Raw genomic sequence first — 17,291 nt, forward strand, 5'->3', positions numbered from 1 at the left:
CATCCGTGCGAGCCTGCATCTGTGTGTTTGCAAACATCTGCTGCTTAAACGGTGCCAGCCCCATACTCGCAGGCATATAGTCACACAAATGCATGCATAGCCACTACTGTTTCTTCCAGTGATAAAAACTAAACAAGTGGCGCTTCAAAAATTGTCAGCGGCCACTCTGTCTGTCTGTGTACCCTACACTTTGAAAGGCAATTCCCTTTAAGTTAAGGAGTGAAGCTGTCTGCAGCACGTTTCGTGCTGTAATAGCAACTCACTTCTAATCCTAGTTATGCAGGAAACATTTTTTGTTCTACCTTAGCTTCATTGGGGTATAATTTGAAGCAGACACCCACACATGGATTTTTAAATGAGTACTAAATCATGCTGAAGAATAAGTTAGCTGTGTGCTTGTATGTGGTGGTTGGCACATTTACATTTACTTCCCTCAGATCAGTGGAAATGATGAGAGCTTTGTAGAAAATTGTCATCATTTCTTGAACATAAACTACAAGCTAACAAAAAGCCATGTCATTAGTAACTGTAGTGATGCTTGATTGCACAAAAATGACTACTGCACTACTAAAGTCCTAGTTTTTCTTGTGTTTACAATGGCCTTCCTTTGCTCCATTGCCCCCCAAAACAAACACACACACACACACTCCATCATTTCTACTGAGCAAGACGCTCAATTTTCACCCGACCCCATCCTCCATCCATCTCATTTCCCTGCTAGCTGCACTTGCAGAGCTGGAGCATAAACAGAGCAACAGGGCTGCTGATAGCATCTGCAGATGTGCCGGCAACATCCCCAGATAAGAACCAGCAGCAGCATGCCCCCTCTCTAGCAAACAATAGAGCTCCTACTGAAATGTGTGGTAGGAGAATGGAGAGGAAAAAGAGGAGGGGTGATAGGAGTGGGTGGAGGTGAATCTGAGTGTAATGGAGGGAGTGGGAAAGAGACAGCGCAGTGGCAGAGAAGAGTCTGAAGGAGAGAGCTGAATGTGGAGAAGCTCTCCGTGTGCCCATCGAGAGCCGGACAAGGGTGTGTTTACTCGGTTTATCTGGATGGCCTGTCAAGCTACGGGAGGGTGGAGGGGCTCTTCATTCCAGTGGAGGGGTTGGGCGTTGCTCGAGGCCTTAAGGAAATAAGCACTTGAAGAAAGATGTGAGGGCAGGCCAGCGGTAGCCGCTCTTTGTTCCTCACGTGTTGGGCTTGATTGACAACTCCTTTATAATCCCACAGGTGACTCCTCTGACATTGGAGGCCGCTCTGTGGAGCTTCTCTCTGCAGCCTGTCTTACCTGCCACCCCCCTCCACCCGCTTTCCCCTGATAAGGAAGCCAGGGGAAAGCGGGGAGGTTAGACGGGAAGCGCAAAGGGATTTATGGTTGTAGTGCCAACACATTTATCTGTGCTTGGGTAATGGGAGCATCCGCTCCTATGGCAACGACCTCTGCAGAAGGTCAACCCCAAAATGGGCTGACAATGAGCTAAACTCCCAGTAAAAAAGCAAGACACCTTAACATGATTAAAGGGCCTAATGCAATCTGTATTGTTTTGGCTACAACTCAATTATCTTTAATGAAAGAGAGCTTTTCCACTAGAAACAACATTCAGAAGCTCTGTTTAAGAAACCCCCTCCCCCACATGTTTCTGTAGTTGGCTAGGGGGAGTTTGTGCCCTACCAGATAGCAGATAGTGGCATCCCCCTGAAAGCCCCAACCATTGTCCCCAGAGGGTAAGTCATCAGACGAGCCACGCTTGAGAGACCATACCTGAACACGAGGAAATTACGCACAGGAGGCAGAAAGGTGACCGTTCACACACACGTACAACTCATCCAGCAGCACAGAAAATAGTGTTAAATATGATCTTTCAAATTATAATCAGCAGGCATTTTCATGAGTCAGCCATTCTCAATCCAAAAAATACAAGCGTGAACCCGGTCCCATTATCTTACGTGGTGTAATTTGCTGCTTTTGATTGCCCGTGTCACAGAAAACAGATCATAAGAGGGTTTCACTGTTGGTCAGACACAATAAGCAATTTAATAACAATGTACTGAACAAAGGAAAAATGTCTCTGAATTTAGAGTTATTCTGCAGATTAATCAGTAATGAAAATAATCATTAGTCACTGCACTGGGTTATAGTTACTCATTAACTTTAAAAAAACAAACAAAAAAAACAACCTTTTTGTAGATGAGACGGTGTTTTGCAGACCTGCAACAAAAACTGACAAATGACCCCTGCTGGCTGGGGTGCAGTTAATGGTTGAATGGCTCCTGTGAAGAGTGGAGAGGCTCACATTAGAGGTATGATGAAGCCAGCCGGGTTAACATTTATGTGTTTAGCTGTTTAATATTTCAAGGTTGTTGAAACGGGAGCTTTACCCACCTCTCGAAATTCCTCCTGAAGTGTTCCACCTAAACATCAGCCACTCCAGCTGCCAGTGAGGGGAGGGTTGTGTGCCTGCCCGTCTGCAGGTGCTGTGGGAAGCTGTGAGTCAACTGGAGGAGGACAGAATGGCACAGTTAGTATTGATACTGCTGCAAATAAGTATTTAGTCTTTTTCTTGTTTCTCTTTTTATTGTGACAACCCTCGTTCACTCAGAGGCTTATACTGTGAACACGTCCTTTTGAAAACAGGGGATTGGGTAGATATTTCAGTATGTGTTATGCTGTTACATTATGTAAACAGCACTGATAAAACTAACTGCTTTGCGAGATTTGACATACATGCACATACAAATGGGTTTAATTTTAAAGCAACAGTCTTGAATTTAACTCTACTTTTTTTTTTCTTCAAGTACATCTCATCCCTCTAACTAATGTATTGTTCCTATGGCAACTGACCTAGCCCTGTCATGCATCCGTCTCCATCCATCACCATCAGGGAGGCTCCTCGTAGCCCCGCTGTCTCTTCCCCACATCAGGCTATCAGAAGCTGTCAGAGTGCCAACTGTACCAGCAGCCTCATCCCGATGTGTCATTATTCATGTAGACACAATTGAGTGTGTGTATTTTCATTGTAGGCAGGTCTTTTATGTTTTTTTTCCTCCCTCTGTCTTTCACAAGCATGCGCAAGTAGAAATGAAAGCCGGAAATCAAACTTGTCACAGTGGTAGCAAGCATCCTGATCGAGACAGAGAGACGGGTTACTGACATTTATTTTGCAGCGACTGTCCTCTAAAGTGCATGCTATATTGTGTGTTACCAAGAGCGTAGTAGTAAAAAAAAAAAGAAAAGAAATAGTCCCCGTTACGAGTGAGAGTTGTCACAACTAGGTTCTGCAGCTGCGCCGCGGGGCCAATCTGCTGCTTGTCATAAATGTTTAGAAAGCTGTTCTTTACTCAAAATCTGGTCTTCATCCAGCGCGGTACCAGTTCCAAATGCCCCTCCCCTAGCTAAGAGCTGTTTAGCCTTGCTGAGTTAGCTTAACATACATAAGGAAGTTGGGAGGATCAGTGTCCCGAATACACCAGCACTACACATATAGGCGTCTGTTTTCATTCTTGTTCGCAACAATAAAACTATGCATCTATTTCGCGACTGCCTTCTGCTGTGCCATATTTCAAATATAACAACAGGCTGATGCGTCTTTCCTGGGTACCAGCTGCCTAATGTTTTCACTGTACTACTCTGTTCAAGCTGTGGCTGGATGCAAGGTCAGGAAATGCTTGTTCTGTCATCTTTACACAGCTCAAAAGATAAAATAAGGACCCCAGTCTGAGGCTGACTTTTGTGGCACACCACCCACACACCCGTCTTCTGTCTGCTCCTCTGATGTGTGTACACAACACAAGCTTTTCTCTGTGTATGCACTTGCGGTTACCATTGTACTGCACACATTATGTAGTTTAGAAGTACTGATTTATTGTTAGGTTTTTTCCACTGATGAGCTCATTGTTTGTTACATGTTTCCAACTGTCTCATTGGAGTAAGCAGTTTGAATTTTTGTTTTAGTTCAGTTGTTAACCAATGTCATCGTTAGCCATGTGTTCTAACTGGTAGCTGTTTGGATGAAAATTTAACAAAGATTAAAAAAATAAAAAAGCCAGTCTATTTATTGCACTGTATCACATCATTGTCACTCCACCCTGTTGATGAAAAAGACGAGCATGTTGCGATGACACAGCCAGACGTTCACATTTCATCATTTCCTCAGCATGCCATGCTCGTGTCTGGCTTTATACACGATGGATAATCCCAGTAACTTTTGTGTTAGCTTCCAGTACACGTTCGTTAATTAATTCTGTTTGCATTTTTGTCAATCTCGCCGAGGCCTCCCACCTCTCACCCCCTGATGGGATGAAAGTTGTTGTTACCTTTTACTGCCTAGCGGGTAAAGAGCGCGAGCAAACATCTCCCAGAATTTGTGATTCCAAAACGTCTATTTGCTTAGCAGATTGGACGCATTTAAATGTACAAGTTTGCATGCATTTTTAAGAAGGACAACCGCAGTGGCTGTGCAGCCGTAATATCTTCCCCTATGTGGGCCATGCAAACTTTGTAATTAAACATCAAGGTTTTCTTTGAAAAACCAGCTTGATTCTTGACCACTTCTGATATTAAATCTAAAAAAGCCCAAACTAACTCCCTCTTGGCACGGCATTATAAAGAATTCATGTTGTGCTTTTCATGCATGCAGAGCCACTTAAGGACACAGGCAAAGCACCACCCCTCAACGTTTAATTTCATCACGATCTAGGCTGCATTAGTGCGAGAAAGAAATATTTTTCTTGTACAATAAATGTTGAAGTGCCTTTATGAAGAGTGATGGTGGGTGGGCGGGAGAGGGTGGTGGGGGTAGCGTTGTGGTTTTATTGTTTGGAGGGAATGTCTTTGAGTGTTTGAGTGGGTTCTGCAATACAATCCAATTAAAGTTTGATAACAGATAGAGCAAAGAAGAAATATAAACGCCTCTCTCTAAGAGCAGTTATCCTTGTTATTGTTTGCTTATGGGCGTCCATGGTGCTGTCTGAGCTTATTCATATACAGAATACATTAATGTATTAATGCACTATTATTAGGGGGTGGAAGGATTTTGTGTGCTAGATCCTGTGGAGAATCTTGGGGAAAGTGTTGTTTTTTTTACTTCTTATTTTGTTTGTTCAGGTTTTTTTTTTTTTCTGTTTTTAAGAAACCCAGAAAGAGTTGGTCCACTGGTAGGTTAAATATAAACCCTAAAATTAGATGCATGACACTTTGATCGGATGTAGAATATTATAATGGGACTCGTGGCTGCTAAAAAAATAAGTCTAGTTTTTAAAGTTTTTAGAGTTTTAGTAGCATACAAGACAGTCTTGATTAAAATAGCATCTACAACAAATGAACAATATCTGAAAGTCATGTTCTTAAGAAATGGGGGGGGGGGGGGGAAATCCAGCAAAGACCTGACCTGAGAAATGCCTCTGCCTCTTCAGTTGATCCCGTTGAGCTACTGAACACTCGGTCTTAGTGGATACCTTTCCACTGAGATCATTTCTCATTTGAAGGTTGGTTGTTAAGAAGCTATTCTTAAGGAAAGGAAACGGGGAGAAAAAATGGAGGAATGCCAAAGTAAACAAAGAACAAGACTGAAAGTCAGTGGCTATAGTTCTTATGGCGTGAACAATCCAAATTTGAAGTTTTTGATTTAAATTGGCATCAAAATGTACAGAGGAGGTCAGCAGAGAAGTACAAAAGTGAGTGTCTGCAGCCATCTGTAAAAAATGGTCAAGGTTGCAAAAGAAGAGCTCTGAACGTCCTTCAAAAATCCTGGAGAACTATTCCTGAAGGCTGTTTAGAGAAATTACAAGAAAGCTGAGTAAGAGAGTTCAGGCTGTGTTGAACTATAAAGGTGAACATGCCAAATACTGGCTTTTAAGCTTGCTGGAATTGTTCAGACTCTACTTTTGCATCATATACTGCATTTCCATCTATGTGCTGCAAATGTTTCCCACTCTCCTAGAAAAAGATAAAGAAATGTGGGGGCGTTCAAGACCTTTGCACAGAATTGCACTAAAGAGCTCAGGTCTGCATGATAAACCAGTGATTTACAAATCCTCTGAATATATATTGAGTTTGACTTTGTGTTTGACAGATATATATATATATAGTGCACAGTGTGAATTAATTAAGACTGTATGTGGGCTAAATGGCTTGATTTGATGTAATGGAGGAAGCCCTTAGTAAAATATTCTTGCCTGAAGCTTGGAAACCTTCAATTAGAAAAATTAATTATCACTTACGCTGCAGCTTTAAAGGGAGCATGAGCAGAAAGAGACGCTGAACTGAACAAAGCAAACCTGATATTGTTCATGGAGATTTAATACCAAGGAATTACATTCAGACCTTCTCCTCACAGTCACTCGCAGCAGAAATGACTGTGTTTTTTGGACTACTTGATTACCCTGCCACTCCTGCATTCACCTGACATCTTCGATTTACGTTTCCATTAATTGGATGTCTTCACATTCTGTCTAATTTACTCTTCAGCTGGCGTCAGATCTGTCACTTCACTGAAAGCGGTGGGGGTTTTGTTTTTGTTTTTATTTTTTTTTAGGCTCGGCAAATTTGATTTGGCCCCGTCTCATCTTTTGAATTTCATAAAAAAACACCAAGAATAGAAATTGCGGTTGTTTGTGTTTGTGTACTTGGGTTGCAAAACCGAAAGAGACATGTTGATAATGGAGGACAAAAAGGATGTTATTATTGCGCCCTTTGCATGGTCAGACACACTCACGCACATTTGTAACAGTCGGTGCATTCTAGGAATTATTCTGACACAACGGGTTTTAATTTACGTCTCTAGTGTATCCACTTTCCTAAAGCCTGACTTGTGGGCCTCAGTTTCACGTATTGATTTCTCCACATTTCCCAGAATGACTTTCAGCAGTCTCCAACGAATGGCAGTGAACTTGTTGAATTCAGAAAGGGAGAAAGAAGTAGTGGAATGATGCCGTAGTCTACTCTTTGCTGTGATGAGAAGATGAGTTGTGTCTCTTTTGTTATATATTTCTTCCTCCTGTTCGTGGTTGCTACATTTAGAGAATTTCCTCTTTGCTTTTAAACTTTTTAAAGGTTTAGCTCATGGATGTGTACATTTAATATTACCTCTGGCTGCTGTCAATAATAGTACTATCCGAAACATTAAACAACAGCGTAGAATTTATATTAGGTTATATTTCAAAAACTGCATGCTCTTGGCTAGTGAGCTTGATCCAGTGTAGGATTGTCATTAAAAATCATACTCTGACACTAATCAGTGCTAAAAATTGCTATTGGATTAGATCATCATCTGCTACAGTATCAATACCAACGTGCCTTCTTTGCACACTCCATCTGACACAACTTCACACAGCACATAGCCTCTCCCATCACTAACACATGAACATGATGTTAACATTATTGAACAACTCTTTGTAGGTAATTTTGAGAGGCCAGCAAAGCTCCCTTTTAAACAACATTAAAGCCATACACATTAATGTTACCTGTTTTACTCATAGACAGCATAAAAGCTGGACAGAGCTGCCGGGACGTCACCCATTGGTTTGACAACTTGTCATTCACGAGTTGTTAGCCAATGAGCATAGCACTGATATTCCTCTGTTTTGAAACATACGTCCTACTTTGCAAATCTTGTTCATAATATGACCAAGATTTGCAAAATTCAGTATGATCTGGAATGAGTCACAGAGCCCATAAACTTAACAGGAAAGTGTTTAAAGAGGTCAAGTATGAAAACAGTTTTCTTATAGATTTCTATGGGACTGGAAGTCTTTTAGCAACCACAGCTATCGACATCCAGTGGCCTTCTGATAGAATGTGGCTTTTAGCATGGTCTTCATATTTCTATCCTGGAAGTTATGTCAACCTTTCAGATTGTCTCTGATTTAATTATTAGTGAGTATCTGATATTAGCCATCTGTTAGGGTCTTATTGGGGATATGGCTAGTGGACGTTGGATAATAATAAACCAATAACATAAATTTTAGAGTTAGGTAGCAGACAATATCATACTACTATTCTAATCTTAATTTTCTTGTTTTATTTTTTGGCTGTGCTGGTATCATTCATATAAAAAATGGAGTATTTTCCTGGATTTGAAAGTTTGAAATTCTAGTATTATGCCCACCCCACACTGGTGTCTCAGAGTTGAGCTGATTGCAACATGAAGCTAGTTAAGCTTGTAAGCGTAACTTGTCTGGCGTAGCTATCATATCTTTGTGTTTGTGTCCTGAGTCTTACTGTCCTGGTCTTATGTTTAGCCGTAGCAAGTGGAGAAATTGTTGTTATATGTATCAATAAATTACATCGTGTTAGAATATATTGTTGTTTTATTGCCCTGTCATTAGTCTAATGACATCATTATTATGCTAATTGAAAGTGAAGAAGTAAAGGTTGCACTGTGAAAAATCCCTCTGCTAGTTACCCGTTTAGACTATGTAATTATGCTAGATCCTGTCTTTTCGGTAACCTTTGGTGTTTCTGTGGGCTTAAAAATATGAGCTCCCTCCAAAGCATAAACCATGTGACTTGATTTTTTTACATTCCATATTTTCTCCATGGAAAATTAGGTATTTCATGTTAGCAATCCAAACTCAGCATCTGGCCACGACGCATAAGGAGACATTTCCCCCCGGGCCCTGGCACAAAATGTAAGCCAGTTTCAGTTTTCGCCAATTACTGTAACTGACACTGCTTGAAAATATGTAACATCAAACACAGTTATGTTTTTGATCCAAGGTGAAAGACAGCCATTCTGCAGTCAGTCACTAATTCGCTTGAATCTCAAGGGAGATCCTTAAAGCCTTCTGTGAATTCTATTAAGCTGCTCATTATTATTCTATACCTTATTTTAATTAAGAATAGTGAGAACCCAACAGTGTGATTTAAGGGTACGCCTGTGTATGCGTGTACATAATTGCGCTTGGTTTTTCTCTGAGGTGGGGCAGGCAGTCGTTATGCTCATTCGTTGTGGCGCACTAGTTTTCGGCTAATCTCCATCCAGTGAGGGACGTGTTCTTTCATTAGCATTCTGATTATTATCAGCTCTACTGGTAGAGCCGAGCAGATAATGCAGGGTTTGATTAATCTAGCTAACCACCTTCCACAAAGGAGGCATTTGGTGCAAGTGCTGGGTGTATGAAAATGTTTTTGGGAGGATCAATGAGATCAGAGGAGGCACATTTTGCTCCGTTTAAAATGAAGAATGAAACCGCTTTCTGTTAGAATAAACCCTCCAGTCTTTGGATTTTGGCCGCTGAAATACCATTGCTCTCCTGGACTCATTTGGCTCCATCACACTCCGATAATAAGTGCAGATTGGCAGCCCAGCACTTCAGTTCAATAGATGGTGCTGAGCAAGGCTCTGGAAAATGAAGCGTCCACCAAGTTGATTTAAATGGAGAATTGTGATTAATTAGAATCGATAGTGTTAGCATCGACACTCACCGCTTCCCATCTACAATGCCCCTTGCCTTGACCCACACTTAATGTGCTTATGTACACTTTAGCACCTAACACGCAAGCATAAGCACGCGCATACATATTCATGTCATCGTAAGCAGTCCACTTCATTATAACTGGCTGTTACACAACGGCTGTCATGCTCTTGTGAGTTAGGCTTCCCACATACACCCACTCTCACACAAACACACACCCAGAAACGCACTCCCTGAAGACACGGCAAGCTGATGAACAGCCTGCGGAGATGTGATGAGGCAAGAGGAACAAAGGATTAGTCGATTGAGAGCTGGAGACTGACTAACTGCAGACCGAGTCAGAAAGTGCTCACTACAGTCTGAACTGAAGTTGTACAGACACAATGTTCTCCCCCTGCCCTGCATGTCTGCAGATGACTTGTGGAGCCCTCTGCCGTGTCTTCCTTGGCCCACAGTGTAAAGGCTTAAGCTTTTCCACTAAGTCTCTAGTCACTTTTTAGACCTCAGATGCATTAAGTGAGGGTCATTCTCATCTTTAGAAATGTCATGGGCTAAAGGATTTACTTACTATCTGGAGAGCACTGTATAAAGTTAAAGGCTGTCTGGTATTTCTATTAATTAATAAATTTTTTGGTCTTTATCAGATAAGCACATTGAGGCCACAGTACACGGTTTGGCCTGATGTCATTGTGCACATGTCCATTTGCAGAAAGTAAGATTAGAATTATTAGGGGTGTAAATGTGTCTTAAATATATTTTAAGACACACACTAACTCATAAACCATTGCTTTTCTCCTCACTGTTATATATAATTTTTATCCCTTTAATCTATCAGTCCAGTGTTTTGTTTTGTTTTTCAATGAGTGTAACCCATGATTATCAATCATCATGCAGTTAATGAGCTTATTTTTTCCCTCTTAATACATTTTAGTTTCTGTTTACCTCTACTTAACATTTTTTTGAAAGAACAACAAAAAAAATGTGGAGGAGACTAGGGCTGCCACGATTAGTCGACTAGTCACGATTATGTCGACTATTAAAATCGTCGACGACTAATTTAATAGTCGACGCATCGTTTGAAGCTTTGTAAGATCACAAAGGACGCAGGAATGAGTAGTAGGATTTAAGAGTGTAATAACGGACTGAAACAGAAGATGGCAGCACTGCATGTACAAGGATGCCAGCTGCCATTAAACCCCGAAGAAGAAGAAGCTGTGTCCCAGAATTCATAGCGCAGCTGTCAACAATGGCGGCAGCTAGTTAGTTTTAACTTTACTCTTATTATTCTTTCTGGGTCACAAAATAAACCTTTAACATATTTTCAGGCGAGAATGTAGCTGTGTAAACCTCAAATATCTGCTCAGTTTATCAAGCCACCACATATTTTCAAAAGCGCTCCGACGTTTTCGGAGACGTCTGTTACCCACTAGCTCGTTAGCTAGGCGGGGGCAAGGCTAACTAGAGCCGTGAGAACACCGGACTCCCGGCAAATCGTTTTCAAACCCACCGCCGTCTTTCGCTAGTCAGGTTAAACATATATATAAGTCACTTAGATAACTTAAAAATGTTATTGTTTGGCTTTCTTTAGTATTTTATTTGTTCCTGAGTAAATCGGTTTGGCTGAGATTAAAGTTATAGTTTTTGCACAGCTAAATAAACTTCAAGCAGACAGCTGATTATCAGAAGCTGGAGAATATACTCCGGTGTCCTGTTATATTTTAGAAAGCAAGGAGTTTATTAAACTTCACCGAAACAATCTGCAAATTTCATTAAAAATTAATAAACTACCATCTTGTCTTTATTTTTAGTTAGCACAAACACTTCAAGCTGTAAGCTAATGATAGTTATATAAGACCAGATGCTGCTGGTGCAATAAGCTGTAGCTGTACCTCCAGTGGATGATGATCTGATTAGTCGACTAATCGCAAAAATAATCGGTGACTAGTCGACTATCAAAATAATCGTTTGTGGCAGCCCTAGAGGAGACATCGTTAGGCCCCGACTGAGGGGTCATTTTTGACCTCTAGATAGATATCTGATGATCGAAGGCGCTCTTTCAGTTGTGGCTTGTCTTGAGCAGCACCAAGCAGTGAGTAAGTCTGAGCTTGTAGGGAGGGGCGAAAGTATCTTTTAATCCCTCAATAAGTCAGCTCATTATTTTTTTCCTACCCTGCCATGATTATATATTAAGTGATTGGCAGCTCAGTTACAAAAATATCAGCTAAGCCAATATTAACCGAACTGTGCTGAGATATACTCAGAGAAGCTGTGCACGTCGGCCCAGGCCGGGAGGGGAGTCTGTCACTGTTGGGCCCTTATCTTAAAGTGTGATTTACCCTGGAGCCATTCCTGGCAGGGGATTTGAGGAGATGTCTGTAGGTGAGGACGGGGCGGACGCCAAGTCATCGCTTAGCAAGTCTTCAGCGGAGTTACAGCAGCTAAACTTGCTCTCATAAACAGAAAAACAGACACTCAAACAAGACTCTTTGTTTCATCTGCACAAATTTCCAAGGAGACGATCACAGTTGGCCCAAAACCTCGAGAGGCCCTCCATGATAATAACACAGCATGTTGCACCTTTCATTGGAGATGGAGTGGCCTTCTTACTTTGGAAAACAACAAACTCTTCCCTCTGCCTCACTAATAAACCCAAGAATAACATTTGCAGTTTACACATTGTAAGTTCTTTTTAATTGAAGTCATTGTGCGCGATTGTTTCGGAAGCGGCCCGGGAGTGTTGGTTTCAGATCAATGACTACAAACCCAGGAAATAATTATTTTGCATCAAGATGAAAGTCGGGCTACAGCAGCGCAAACAGCCTGTGGATCCAGCTTTTTTTTTTTTTAAATTAGTGCCGTGTGTCTCCTGCTCTGCGTGGCAAATTAACATCCACCATCAAGGATAAACGATTGTACGACACGGGTGTGCAGGAGAAGGGTGGTGGTTTGTTTGTCTGTTTGCAAGAGGTCGGGACAGGTGGGTGCTGAAGATTTTGGCCTGTTTCGCTCCTAAGAATATAACCAGAAATTGGATGGATGTGCAAGAGAACGCTTCCAATATTTTTCAGTTCTAAAGATGAGACGAAATATGCAGCTTCAAAGTCAAAGTTCAAAACCGATATACCACATTCTTTTTTATAGCTTCATTAGCTGCTGTGGTAATCAATTTGCCTTTCCAATCTGCCTTAGCAAAAATTTACATCCAATTGCAGCTTAAAGTTAAATTTAATGAAATGAAACAGTCAAATTTGTCAGCATGCCTTTGCTTTCAAGTTTACTAAAAACCTGAAGCCCTGCTTTTTTCATTCAGGTTTCATAAACCCCTTAAACTGCTACCATAAAATTTTGCTATGAGTGTTCCTCATCTGCCTTATCGCTGTCTTGCAGGGATGCCCAGGTTTGCCAACCAACCGTTGCCAGCCACTGCGCGACTTGGGGACAGTCAGGTGATGGCATGTGAGGTCAACTCGGATCTGGTGGCCTTCATCCGGTGGGAGAAAGACCGACAGCCCCTGGAGCTGAGTACCAGGTTGATCCAGCTACCGAGTGGAGCCCTGGTTATAAGCAATGCCTCGGAGACGGACGCTGGCACGTACCGCTGCCTTGTGGAAAACGTTGGCTCTTCCAAGTTGAGTGATGAGGCCGAGCTCCAAACTGTACCAGGTAATTTGAGAGAACACCAGGTGAAATGTTGTCCATTATGAATCTACATCTGTTACTATAGGAACTTCTCGCTGTAAACTCAGTTATGCAATATAATGAATACACTAGCATTGTTTTCTAATATTAAAATATTTTACCCTGCTTGTCATCAGTTGTCACCTGTTAAAACGTCACCACATCTTTAGAGCTTTTAGACCCTCGTAGGTCCTCTTGTGAGGTAAATTGAAATTTGTATATAGTCCAGTGCATCATTTAATTACAGCAGTACATTGAGTTCTCTCTCGGTTGCTCATTACCTTTAGTGTGAAGAGACCCGGCTACCTGTGGTGAGAGATTTTTGAATGCTAGCAGGAGCGGTAAAATTCCCACTGGGGTTATCAGTGACGCAACAGTAACTCAGCTGCAGCTCAAAAGGAACCCGAATTCCATTGTGGCAGGGTCTTGTCTCACCCCCCTGGAAGTTTTATTTACTAAGTTGTTAAGCACCAGGGAAGATATTAGAGGCTGTAAATCAGACTTCAACAAGGCCCCAGTGGGGGTCTTCATCTCTGTTTGCCTCCTTTAAAGATGTGTGGTAGAGTGGCAGGAAGTTGGAGCCACACAAAGGGGAAGATTTTAAAGCTTTGTGACGAAATGGAAATACATTTTTGCGTGGACACCATCAGATATTGGAGGGACATGAATAAATGTATTAGGTGTAGTTATTATCATGTGTAGTTGTGTCTTTTTTTTGTTTTCTTGTGAAGGCACAACCAAATACAGCTCTGGTATTTTCGCCGTGAATTGCTGAGTGGGAGTTTCACACATTCCTGTGAACTCGCAGCAGTTCATTATTAAAAAAATAAGAAGTCTGGCTGACCATGACCCTCGTGGTTATTACTCGATGCTATTCCAGCATTAAGTTGCAGCTGGAATCATACACAGCAGTTTGAACTCATACACAGCTTTATCTGTGCTAGATATCATTATCATTATTCAGTCTGACTCTTTGTGGCTGGAGTGTCAGGCTGTCAGTCAGTCTTAAGTGTAAGATGGATGGACATGGAGGTTAGCTTACTCAACCCTAGCCTTAACCTCAGCCTTAACGGTCACCCCCCCCCCCCCCCCCCCCCCCCCCCCCCCCGGTCAATTAAGAAACTGCAGGGGAAGCTGGAATTCCTGTTGCAGGCTGCAATTTACTGTTTGTTTGTCCTTTTTTTCTGATCAATAAAACAAATAATACACTTGATAAGAGTTCAAGATGAAAGCGGCTTTGGAAAATAAAGACAATACCCACTCTTGAGTTTTTAATTCTTCCCAGAAATTCTTTGCTTAACCTCAGTCTTAACCCTGACCCCCTTTTTTTCCCCCTTCACATCTAAGAAACTGGCGAGGAGAGGAAGCTGGAATTCCTGGTGCAGCCTGTGTCTGTGACCAAGACGACTGATGCCAGCGTGCTGCTGCCCTGTGTGGCCACGGGTTACCCTGCACCACGCATCAGCTGGATGTTTGGAGACAAGCTGCTGGAAGAGAGGTACGTGTAGGGCAGCTCTGTGATCTATTGTTTGATGCATTTATCTATTCTGATCGAAAAAGCAGAGATTGTTAAACAAAAAAGAAAAAACAACAGGTTTGGATTATCACCTGAAAGTTGCCAGTAATTGGCGATAGTTACAGTAAAGCCACAAGCAGTTGTGCTCAGCTTCCCTGGGCTCTCGCACATTCCTAGGTTTATAAAAGCAGCAGAGTACTGTAATGTACTGCTCCTTTGTACCCGGTGCCTCTGGCCTCCAGAAGCTAAACTGTTAGTCCTGGCGCCTGCTCCCCAAGGTGTTAATGCCGTTCTGCCACAGCTACCCAGAGAGCCCCGGGGGGAGACCTGGACGTGCCAACGGAGCCACTTCATCTGGGAGAGCAGGCTGTGGGGTTGCCAGCTGAGGGGAAGTTCACAAATTAAGAGCCAAGACAGAGTGTCACAGTGCCTGTGCTCTCACTTCTCTGGCTCTCATTAGCTCAGGCAGTGCAGCTCAAATCCCTCAGAGAGAATTGCATTGGACATGTGAAGTTTGGTTCTCACCAATTAAGAAAGCACTTTGTTTACCTAACCCCTGTGTGCTGCTCCTGTGGAATAATAACTCTTCAACTCAACGTGGCTAAAATGTGGCTCATTCATCTAAATCTAGCTCAGAATGGATTTGGGCGTTCAGTGAAATTAAATGTAAGGTCGTCACATTGGTAATCGCGAGGCCCCGGTGCGGTGTGAACGAGAATATCATTAGACCTTCCAACCTCTGGTTCCAAGCATAGCTCCACACCTCAAGTTTTTAATGCCTGTGGAATTGTCTGAATGTTCTGACCTCCAAAGGGAGCTGGGTAAAAAGGTACTTATTAATCTACCTTCTATTAAATACAAGACAATATCCAGCTCGCATAGCCACCCCCCTAGGGTGTCTCCGTTGGTAATTAGCAAGCATAGTGAAAAAGCAGGGATGTCTGGGTCATATAGAAGAAGACCCCGATGCTCCTGCCTTCAGCGCAAAAAAAAATTGAGCGGTGAATACATCTCCAAGGTTGTTCCTTTGATTTTTTTTTTTTTCTTTTCATTAACGACGACATTGACAATTAAAAAGAATAGCAGTGGAATTTTCCCCTTTTTTCCTGTTGAGAGTCTCTTGTTCCTTCCAGGTATTACATGAAAGATAGAGGAGCTCCTGTCAATTAAAAATTGGTGTGGCATGTAGTGTAAGGGAGAGAGTAAGGGGAATCTGCAAAGAGTATCTAATTGGTCTTTGGTGCGCAACACAAACAGGGCCTTGAAAGCAGCGACGCTGGAGCTGTAGACATGAGATGAGAGTTGATGAAGACGTGTCAAAGCTACCAATCGAAAGCGGAGCAGCTCAGCGATGGTGGGGAGTATCGCTGCCGATCCTTCAGCTCGGTCACATCTCTTGTTTTCTTTTTCTCTACGTCTGAATTCACAATGGCTTACAGCCACTATTATCCCGAGCAACAAATAACAAAGGTAACGCGATAAGAGTGCAAGATGAAAGAGGCTTTGGACAATGCAGACTCTTGAATTTCTAATTCTTCCCTGTAATTCTTTGCTAGTCCTTCCACTTTCTGCCCGACTTCACTGAAGTTCTTTAAGATACTTTGAAAGACGCAGAGGAAATCTTCAAAAGTGTTTTCACAATGTGCTGCATAAAGGATTTCTGCCATAAGTAGGATTTCTGTCTTAGGTCTTTGAAGAGTCTCATTAGCATGTTATTCATAACCTGTCAGGAGACATTTCATTGGGATCACTTGCCCGTATTGGCATGTAGGCCTTACTGGCTGTTTAAAAATGTCTCTATGTTGACAGACAAGGACAGAGCAGAGGGCTGAAACTAAACAGGTGGTTGCCCCACTCTCAGTCGATCAGTAGCTGATTTCTCTTTGTTGTGTCCGGCTCACGGTCCACTGTGTCAGATCTGGGAATAATATTCATAGATTCTTCTTGTGACCAAGAAAAAGCGTGTTGGATCTCGGTCAGTCACAGTCTGCAGTCTTTTACAAATCTGTAAGCGATAGAAGAGAATGACCTAACCTAACTACCGACACCACCACCACCCTTTTGTCATGAGTGAAAATTAAGTCCTGGACCTGTTGATTGTGGCTCACCTGGGACTGTGTCTGAGTGTGATTATAAAGAATCATGCGGTGAGATGCTGCCTCACTTCACACAGGACAAAATGATCCGTTTTTACGTGTGAAGCTCTTGTTTGTTTGATCAACTCATTAAATGATTTATGTTGTTTTTTGCAACCCACCAACTTTTATTGGTAGACATATTTTTCTCTACTTGCAAAGTAATTTTTGGATAATATCTCCTTTGTTATATATAAACATACACTTACTGGACACTTGATTAGGTATGTCTTGCTTGTACTCCCTTTGATCCTCAGAGCTATCTTAATTCTTCATGGCACAGATTCAACAAAGAGCTGGAAACACTCCTCAGAGGAAGACGGGACAAAGACATGCTGTGGATGAGAGCCAGAGATTAATAATAACTAATAATTTTACACAGAGAGGTGTATAAACACAGAGTCACATAGTGTACGGCAAATTCTGACCCTACCATCTTAAAGTATTCTTTTGGATGGAGATCTGGTGACTTAAGTACAGGGAAGTCTCTGTCATGTTTGATATTATGTGAGCGTTGTAACAATGATGAGTTATCTTACTGGAAGCA

General features: G+C 42.0%; 1 protein-coding gene across 13 annotated transcripts in view; it reads left to right on the plus strand.

The window, feature by feature from the left end:
• The window catches only part of neo1a (neogenin 1a), a 162,251-nt gene that overhangs the window by 78,225 nt on the left and 66,735 nt on the right, over positions 1–17,291 (plus strand). For all 13 annotated transcript variants that reach the window (XM_076884798.1, XM_076884802.1, XM_004557994.6 and 10 more), the window contains exons 3-4: positions 12,803–13,078; positions 14,441–14,591. In XM_076884798.1, coding sequence (XP_076740913.1) covers positions 12,803–13,078; positions 14,441–14,591 — 427 coding nt within the window. The remainder of the gene's footprint in view (positions 1–12,802; positions 13,079–14,440; positions 14,592–17,291) is intronic.

Source organism: Maylandia zebra, linkage group LG1 (genome assembly GCF_041146795.1).
Source record: "Maylandia zebra isolate NMK-2024a linkage group LG1, Mzebra_GT3a, whole genome shotgun sequence".
Classification (NCBI taxonomy): Eukaryota; Metazoa; Chordata; class Actinopteri; order Cichliformes; family Cichlidae; genus Maylandia; species Maylandia zebra.